Source organism: Rhagoletis pomonella, unplaced genomic scaffold (assembly GCF_013731165.1).
Source record: "Rhagoletis pomonella isolate Grant_MI unplaced genomic scaffold, Rhpom_1.0 Rhpom_scaffold_06450, whole genome shotgun sequence".
NCBI lineage: Eukaryota > Metazoa > Arthropoda > Insecta > Diptera > Tephritidae > Rhagoletis > Rhagoletis pomonella.
Window position 1 is genome coordinate 1 of NW_023464982.1, and position 9,596 is coordinate 9,596.

The 9,596-nt window shown below is 35.3% G+C and overlaps 2 protein-coding genes across 3 annotated transcripts; both read left to right on the top strand.

Annotated features, from left to right (window-relative positions):
• Positions 1-4,560: 4,560 nt before the first annotated feature.
• On the top strand, positions 4,561-6,895 carry LOC118755509. 2 transcript variants are annotated; one of them, XM_036490344.1, is made up of 7 exons: positions 4,561-4,956; positions 5,011-5,079; positions 5,188-5,250; positions 5,330-5,392; positions 5,464-5,639; positions 5,699-5,988; positions 6,041-6,895. In XM_036490344.1, exons 1-6 carry the CDS (start codon positions 4,634-4,636, stop codon positions 5,947-5,949), a joined length of 945 nt encoding a protein of 314 aa, XP_036346237.1. In that variant the 5' UTR covers positions 4,561-4,633; the 3' UTR covers positions 5,950-5,988; positions 6,041-6,895. The 2 variants fall into 2 exon arrangements, with proteins under 2 accessions (XP_036346237.1, XP_036346236.1); XM_036490343.1 differs by having other exon boundaries at positions 5,699-6,895.
• Positions 6,896-8,992: 2,097 nt separating this feature from the next.
• On the top strand, positions 8,993-9,567 carry LOC118755508 (thiamin pyrophosphokinase 1-like; the record flags this gene model as incomplete). Its single annotated transcript, XM_036490342.1, has 2 exons — positions 8,993-9,176; positions 9,272-9,567. Coding segments are annotated over exons 1-2 (480 nt in total), but the record flags the coding sequence as incomplete, so codon positions are not given.
• Between the last annotated feature and the right edge of the window lie 29 nt (positions 9,568-9,596).

The following is a 9,596-nucleotide window of genomic DNA, read 5'->3' on the forward strand; positions in this document are numbered from 1 at the left end:
TGTATTTTGCTTTCGCTGTTAAGTATTCCAAATATTTGTCGCTCTTAAAATGCGCTTCGCCAGTTTTGTTGGCTCGAAAAATGTGGCATTCACAGTTCTTGGACCTTTTCTATAAATATACGTTCTCTGCAAGCACAATAAACACTCACTATATCAATTATTAGGTGCAATCCCGTAATCCTCGGACTCGGACTAGTAAAACTGTAAAAAAAAAAAATTCGCTCAGGGCGAGAGAGTAACATTGAAAAGTACGGGATCGCTTTCTAGTAAAAAATGGTAACTGCTGTCAACTTCAACATAACCTCCAAATTTTGGTTGTAAATTTTTGCTTATTTTGTATGTAAACACACAGCTCACACATGTAAATAACCAATAATACTTTCAAATTCATTGGAATCCACTTAAACAAGTAATTAAATACTTTTCAACATGAATTAGCAGAGTGCACTTTTCTTTTTTTTTACAATTTGGTTGCCAAACACACTACAGCTGATCGTTTGACACATTTACCAGAATTTACCAGCAAAAAATTCTCGGGCTAAAACTGGTAACTTCTGACAGAGAGATAACCGTATTTACTCTCTTTTTTGTCCTCTCAATAGTCAGAGAACCGAGTACGGGATCAATTTCCAGTAAAATATGACTGATTCTGACTAGTCCAGACTCGTACGGGATCGCAACTATTTCTTGCCTCCCAATTTCAATTCACTTTTTTCCTTTTTAGATTATTCTCACTTTTTGTGTATTCTTTAATTTCCGTTAATTTAAATTAAGTTGAGTTTGGCACTTTTAAGGATTTTGCCAGAAAAAATTCTTCTGACTGTGAAATGCAGAAATTTTGCTTGGCAAACTGCCTGCAATTGTTGTAGCAGCAAACTCGGAGAGAGCGAGTTTGGCGACTCTCACAGCAAACTAATTTTGTTTGGTCAAACTGCAGAAAATTCGGTGTTGTCATATACAAAAATTTTAGACATTTGTTGCTATACACAAAAATTGCCGAATTTATGCTGTAGGAGCTTCAAAGATTAGGGCACAGTTAATTGCCTATACGATATCATAAAAAATATATTAATTGTGCGCGTTATGTACATCTGAAATTCTCATTTCGTGTTGGCAATAGCCATGAAAACCATATTGAACGTGCAACCCTGTGCCAAACTTTAATTTGGCAAACAAAAGTTTGTCTGCATAACACCGACCTAAATCTGACTACTTCGGACTGAAGAGAGTCACTCTCACTGAGTGTTGCTCTCTCATTTTTGCTGTCATTTTCGAGTTAAGGACAGTGTTGCCGTTTTAGCCCTTTGGTGGCTAGATTTAGCTACCACATACTTTTTTTGGCCACATAAATTTAAAATTGCCCCTAGCCCTTTTTTAGCCCTTTTTAGAATTTATTCATACTTGGCATGAAAAAGTTGTATATGCTTAATTGGTTTTTTTTTTGCATTTATGTAAGAGATGAATTTTTAGACTAAGAAATGCTAATATATATACATATATGTATTGTATGTTCCTTACGCTTTTATAAATACATACTGTAAAAGTATTGGGGCTGTTAACTTATCTGTTAAAGATTTAACTATAGTTTAAAATAGATAAGTTCACGGCCCTTAATATGCTAAATTTGTTAAATGACCCATCAAGTCGATTGACCGTGTATGTTCTTGGGGTGTGATTGTACCAGCCTGCTGGTGTCAGTGGTGAAATTAGCTCAATTTTCTAAGTAAAAAGTATTTTGGCGGAAATTTCTTGCACCATATGAGTCAAAGCCATGTTTGTGGAAGATATTGCAGTTGTGAATTACAAAAAAAAAAACAATGTTTAACAAAATGCTAGAAAAATTATGAAATTTCGGCTCTAATCATTTCGATCTTTCCTCGACCTCATTTGTAAAGAAATAAATATTGTACCAGCATGCTGGTAAGTTATATGCTTCGAGCCTGATGGTACAATCGCTTGATGGAACCAGCAAGCTGGTGTCGTATATTTCCCCTTTTATACAAAAAGGTCTTTGGTTGGATAAAATATTAGTTTTTTTTCCAAAGTTCATTGTTTTTATATACCATTACTTATTGAAAATTTTTACGTGTATACTTATATATGTATATGTAAGTAAAAAATTTTAGCTACCATTTTTAGCCCCAAAAACTTTTTTTAGCTCTTTTTTTAAAGGAATTTGGCTACCACTAAAAATTATACGCGGCAACACTGGTTAAGGAACGCTTTTTGGACTAAAGGCCCGTCCACATAGAACTTTGGCGTTGCGTTGGCGTTGGCGTCGCTTCAACAGCTGACTATGAATACATGAATTCAAATGCAGCCGTCCACATAGCCAAAATTCGACAACGCTCACGCCAACACAAAGCAAAAAGATGGCCAACTCTCAACTTTTCGCGTGCGTCGCTCGTCAGCTGTTGCGAATAAATAAAATTATGTGAAATATTTTTCCTTTTTAATCAAGTTCGGGCAAGAAATATCGTTTTTAATGCAATTATTGATATGAAATGTTAATTTATCTGTCGTTAATATGTTAATTTAGTGGCCCAAGGATTCGCTGCCAAGCGTTCATTGTAGCAAGCACACTTTTAACGTGCGTTCTGTCAAACCAACGCCAACGCCAAAGCCAACGCGAAAGTTCTATGTGGACCGGCCTTAAATCTGACTACTTTGGACTTTTTCTTACTATTTCTGGGAGATAGGAACGCAACCATGAACGAAAGACACAAGATCACGTAAGAACAAGAGAGTGAAAAAAGTCGATTTTTTTAGCGGGTTCTACGCCATCTTGTTTCACTGGAAAACAAGCGAAAAGTAAACAAAGCAAAGAAAACAACGAAAACCAAAGTTAGCCAAAATTATTGTCAGCCACTTTAAGCGCACAATTTAGGTAAAATGATGCAATAAAATGCTTGAAAATGTGTTGTCATGTTGAATTAACTCTTCTTTACTTAAATATAAGTGTAAAATAGTGGTGCTTGTGATGTAAACAAACGCTCAGCTGACGAACCCGCTTTCGCAAACTTTTTTCTCAAAACCAGTTACAAATACAACGTCGCGTTCTTACGTGATCTTGTATTTTTGGTTCATGGAACGCAACTATTATTACACCCATGATTAAGTTCTGAACACATTGAAAACGACGAGCCACGGGCCACAGCTTTTAGTTTGTTATCTTCATTATCTAAACGCTTTGTCGATGGCGACATGATTTTTTTGAACGACTGTTTCTCAAGTTGAGAAAATGCTAGTTCTCAACTTGAAGTCCAATGTCTTGGTCTCAAAAATATCATTGATATACTGAAATTGAAATAGTAAAATACTTTGTACCTTTTTGATTGAAACGACATACATAGATGAATTTAAATATTAATTTTTCATTTTATTACTACTTTTGTATTATGTAGTTAAACAAAATCGTATTACAATAATTCACTTCATAGTACACGGTCCGACAGTAATTTTGTCACTTGATTCACTTGGCGTTTTATTTTCTTTCAAGATTATTTGAAGATATTTTGAAGATTATTTACTTTTTGTTCGTATCGTATCGCATTGCTAACTCTAGTTTTGACTGGATAGCGAAATCAAGGATCTGGGCGTGTACTTTGACACTAAGTTCACTTTTGCAATGCATATTTATTATATAATAAAAAACTCGCTTGCTATTCTAAAATTTGTACGAAGGAACATCTAATTCCTCAGTTCTATACAGACTTAGGATGATGTTTTCGGCTTTTGTACGGTCTCAATTAAAATACGCGGCATTTATTTGGATACCATAAACCTGGTATTCATATAAATAGATTGGAGAGTTCAAAAAATTTTCCTCCGTTTCTAATAAACCTACTGTCCTTAAAAGACAGAAGAACACTCTTGGCGATATCTTTTATATCTGACATTGCTACAGGCAGGATTGATTGCCCGTCTCTGCTTGAGAGATTGCACTTCAATGTCCGAGGTAGTACTAAAGCTCCTATTAATAGAACTCTGAGTTTAAGTTAAACGCACGATCTGGCTGGTTTAAACTAAGATCAGCCAATCAAATGTCAGCCAATTTAAACTCAGTTTACTTAATCTAAGTTTAAACTGTCACTGAAAAACGAGCCCTTATAGCCCGAACACAATGAAAACGACGAGCTACAAACCACAGCTGTCAAATTATTTTAACACGTACTCTTATGTAGATAATTATTTTGGCGACGACCGGGCTACGCGACGGCTGCGGTTGTGGCCAGATTAGATCTATTTCTATTTTTCTGGCGACAGATAAGGTTCTTCCTCTTCTTTTATGTCAAACTCATACAAATTCATGATGTCGCTGCCGCGTTCAAAGAAATCATGTCGCCATCGACAAAGCGCTTAGATAATAAAGATGACAAATTGGAAGCTGTGGTCGGTAGCTCGTCGTTTTTAATGTGTTCAGAACTTTAGTAAAAAAAAGGCGAAAAGTCGTCGAGCGATAGCTGATTCTAGTCAACGCGAGGCGACTAAAGCCGATTCCAAAAGGTCGAGTTTTTTCAGTGAAAAGTCGATTTTTGACTAAAGTTAGAATCGACTTTTCCTAGTTCGCATCCCTATTTATCTTTGAAGTCCAGTTTGCTTTGTGAGTTGTGAAAATTAAATTGAAGGAAAAATGGGAAGGTGTGCAATCTGCCTTAAAAGAAGGGAACGCGGAACGGGACCGTTTTTTCGGGTTCCAGCCGAGGAGTCCCAACGGTTGCTTTGGGGAAAAAATTGCGGGGTACATTTTAAAGAAAAGGACAGTGTTTGTGTGGATCATTTTTCGCGTTCGGATATGATCGGCGGTGGGAAGAGATCGCAGTTGTTGCCAAAAGCCGTACCATTTCCCCCATCGGAATGTCCCAACGCTACAGCAACAACAACAACAACCAACTCTAGCTGGACGCCATCTGATCATGGTAACTTATTTACGGATTCATATTATGCCCAGTTGGAGTAAGTTTTAGAATTATTACTTTTATGAACTTGAAATATCAATTTTTAATACAGGTCGGATATTGGTACTTCTGATTCTCAAGCCCCAGAAATACTGGATTCACCAATTTTCTCACAGGCAAGGTAACTGAGAACTCGTAATTTTTAACATAAAAGAATTGTTTTTAAACACGTATACAATTTATTAATTATAAAATTTATAACATGTAAATATTTCTTTAATTCAATTAGCCCATCCACTTTTTTAACTAGTGGAACAGAAAAGATCGTCAAAAATTGTCAAATGTTAATAGAGTAAGTGCGTATTGAATACTGAAGTCCATTCATTGTAAAATTTAAAAATCGTATGTATTTATTTCTTTGATATAAATAGCTCATACGTTTCTTTAACTGCTGCAACTAAGAAACCCGCCAAAGATTGCCAAACGCAAACAGAGTAAGTAATTGGTTTTGGGCGTTGCATTTTTATTTTGTTGCTTTCACAACTACCTACATACATACTTTCAGACCTATTATTATGGAGGCCCTCATGGGGAGGGATGTCTACGAACTGAAGAGAGAGGTGAAAAAATTGAAAGCGGAAAACAGGGACTTGGCTCATCAGTTGAACATAGCGAATGCTGTCCAAAATAATTTTAAACAAATCTTTACCGAAAATCAAATGCGTAAAATGATTTCCCCAGGCATGTTTTGAAATCTTCTTGGTAGAAAGTTAATGTAATGATTTATTTATTTTACATAGATCGAAACGTTAAATGGTCATGGAATGACATTTCCAGCGCATTATCTTTATACGCAGCAGGGCCAGTGGCATATACATATTTGTATGACAAAGGGTATCCGCTACCCCACGTTTCTACCCTCCAGCGGTGGTTTCGCCAAAAGGATCTAGAGGAAGGCCTCTCCACCACGCCAAGCAACTATCATGACCTTGACATGCCTGAACCATGCCACGAAGACAAAACCTCTCCGATTCCAGATTTCTCGGACTAAAAATAGTAAAACCGTTAAAGAACATGCATACATCTTTTAGTACGTACCAGAAGAATACTTCCTTGTAGTATATGCATAAGTTTATTTCTAGAGGAAGGTCTCCACCACGCCAAGCAACTATCATGACCTTGACATGCCTGAACCATGCCACGAAGACAAAACCTCTCTGATTCCAGATTTCTCGGACCAAAAATAGTAAAACCGTTAAAGAACATGCATACATCTTTTAGCACGTACCAGAAGTATACTTCCTTGTAGTATATGCATAAGTTTATTATAAGTTGTATAACTTTGAATAATTGGTTTTTCTGGCCTATTCTGAATCCATTCGTATTGCGATTTTCCTGAAATCAATAGAAATGCTATCACTGAATCCGATTTGATATGAGCGGATGTACTCAGGTTTATGCTGCGATCGTATCCACTCTGATACAGTGATGGAATTTGCTTAGATTCCACGAAAAATATATTTTTTCATCTAGCGGTCGTGCATGTCCTCATAAAAATTTAACTTACAAGATTTTAGGTACAAATATAAAACTTTGTTATATGTACAGCTACAAGGGTACATTGGTACATGAATTAGATTTGAAATTCTATAACCCAAATTCAAGAAACTGCATTTTGTAAATAAAATATGTATGTACCTACTGTACATCGCTCATATCAACCCCCATTGAAAAGAGGTATTGTTTGCAACTTATGTTTAATTTATTTTACTGATGTTTATTTATTTTTAAGAATTTTCGATTTAAATAGAGTTCGTTCTCTCCCAAAACCCATATAACCTCAGATTAAAACCTTGTAAAAGACTACAAAAAATGCAACAAATATTTATCAGAATTTCAAACTCCTTTCTCAAAAGTGTAAGAGTTTTATAGCCCAATAAATTTTAGTCTGGTAATGTGCAAGTTTAAGTGGTTAAAAATTATCGTTGATTTTTTAGAATCTTTTGTTGTCGCATTTGCTTCCATATAACATTTTTTTTTTTATATGAAAAAAAACCCGCACAACTTCGGCGAAAAAGATTAAAAAAAAAAAACAACGGTAATTTTTAGCCACTGGAAATTACACATTACTAACTAAATAAGCTATAAAACTGTGTACTCAAAAATCTTCTAAGACTTCCGAGAAAAAAGTTTGAAATTTGGTTGGAAATTTCTTGCATTTTTTGTAGTCTTTTACAAAGTTTTAAATTTAGGTATATATGGGTTTTGTTAGAGAATAAACTGTATTAAAATGCAAATTCTTAAAAATAAATAAACATGATTGGAAAAGAATATCACTTTAAAATGGGCGTGCTATTGATATGACCGATACTGTATATTAGAAAGTGTAGCTACGCTTGTTTTCTTGAAATAATTTACAGTTTATAGTTTAACAATGCGTTTGACTAATAAATATTTTTCCGTAAAATATTCCGAAATAGATGTTAAATGCAGCAAGCAGAAATGTTATTGGCCAAATTTGTCAGTTTTGAGTAGAACATGTATGATTGTTTGGTGTCACAAATTATTTGAGAAAAAACGTGTATCTTTGTTTGGGTTAAATCTTGCAATAAATGTTTCACCAGCTTTCCTATGAGCTCGAAACTTTAAACTTCAAACTTAGCTCAAAACCAGATGGCGATGCAATATGAAAGGTATTAGTCCGCTAGATGGAGCAGGAGTCGAGATATTTGAAAAGCCCGTATTTATAGTCCGATCTGGTTCATATTTGGAATGATTAGGGCTGATCGGGATATTCACGCTCATTGCGAGAGTCGTGTCGAATGCAAGTCGTTTTTCGAGAGTCGAATCGTATCGAAAATTCCACGTCATTGCGTAAAATTTCCACTCGACTAGTGTATTAAAACGGAAAAGCTTGGCAGCACTATAGTTTTCGACGATTTTGGTCGTTTACTTATTTCATTGCGACACTATACAATGCTACTGTTGTCGAGTCGTACAATTTAGCCTAATTTACGACTTACGCAATGAGGCTGCTTGTGTACATGCTCTTGCTTTTGAATATTTCGCTGCATTTGTAAATTCACAACATTCAGACGGTTGCCACAGCTCTTATGTACATATATCACCTATATGGAGGGAAATAATTTCATAAAAAAAATTTGCCGGAAGGTGGCATCGGGTTCAAATATGTCGAAACCCTGTGTATGGTCTGATTTAGGTTATATTTATAATATATATTTTCTAAATTAAAGGAATAATTCCACAAACGATTTTGCCGATAGGTGGCGCAAGTCAAGATATTTGGAAAACTCGTGTTTATAGCTCCTTTTAGTTCATATTTGGAAAGCTTGTTTTAAAACTATTTTTGTAAAAATACCAAATCGGGCAAATCGAGCAGAAAAAAGATATCACCAAATGAACCACCTGGGCCCGGAATACGAGAACACTCTTGGCAATATAAATAATTTCCGCAGGTCTGTCAAACAGGCGAAATTTGAAAATTGCAGCAGCGATCACACAATACATATAAAGTTATTTCAAATTTCTTCATTAAAAAATATATTAAAAGTAAATAGTAAATAATAAATTTCGGGGTCTCATATTTCCTACGACGACTCCGAACGTCGAAAAGCTACAGGTTTCCTTGCCTACGCAGTTTTTTCTACAATTTATCAGTATAACAGACTTCGAAAAATCTTGCATTGTCACGTGTGACACGCTCTTTATTTTGAATTATGTTGCCACCCTTCCTCATAAGTAACTGTTATACTTATTTACTACAATGTTTACAATAAAAACAAAAGTTACACGACCAAGCGGACCAAGCAAGCATTTTTTTTTTTTTTTAATTTTAGAAATACAATATGGAAATGAGTATTTTTAAACAAAATATTAAAAGAGATAATAAAAAATAATCAGCAAAATTTACACATTTAGTAGAACGAAATTAAAGGGGCGACCCTGCGATTGTCACACTTGCAACGACCAGCAACTTTACTGCATTCGATCGTATGTTTTCTGCCAGATTTTCTGATTTGTTTTGCACATTGCACCAAACTTCACTGCGACGGTCGGTACGTATTCCGATTTCAATGAATTTAAATGGAGGAAACACTACAACCACAAGTGGCAATAGCGATACCAACGAGGTGTGCCTTTGGAGAACCAGTGAGCTGCTAAAAGGCTGTCATACAGTGGGGAGTGGTTACGCTTGCATCGTGCTTAACCGGCCAATACAAGTGTCACCACCGATAGTTAAAAAAATATGGCAAAATGGTAAATATGATCAATTAAAAACTATACATACATATCTATATTTATAGTTACGTACCTAAGTTGCTTTATAAATATACATTACAACTTTTGCACAGCACAAATTCGTTGCCTAATAGATGGTGGCGCCAATCACTGGAATGAATTCATGCATATGCATTGTGAGGGAGAGAAACTAAAGCTACCGGAATATATAACTGGAGATTTCGACTCCATTACAGAAGAAACAAGGAAGCTTTTTAGTGCACCAGATATTAAATACCAACACACACCTAACCAGAACGAGACAGATTTTACAAAAGCTTTACGATTTTTGCAACCACAGATGAAATCGGAAGACATACAGGAAGTTATTGTATTTCAAGAGAATACAGGTCGTCTAGATCAGATAATGGCGAATATAAATACTTTATTCAAATTACA

Coding starts and splice junctions, on each gene's coding strand:
- LOC118755509 (XM_036490343.1), top strand. CDS start 4,634: ATGGGAAGGTGTGCAATCTGCCTTAAAAGAAGGGAACGCGGAACGGGA. Junction 4,957..5,010: donor TCATATTATGCCCAGTTGGA/GTAAGTTTTAGA, acceptor TTTTTAATACAG/GTCGGATATTGGTACTTCTG. Junction 5,251..5,329: donor AATTGTCAAATGTTAATAGA/GTAAGTGCGTAT, acceptor TGATATAAATAG/CTCATACGTTTCTTTAACTG.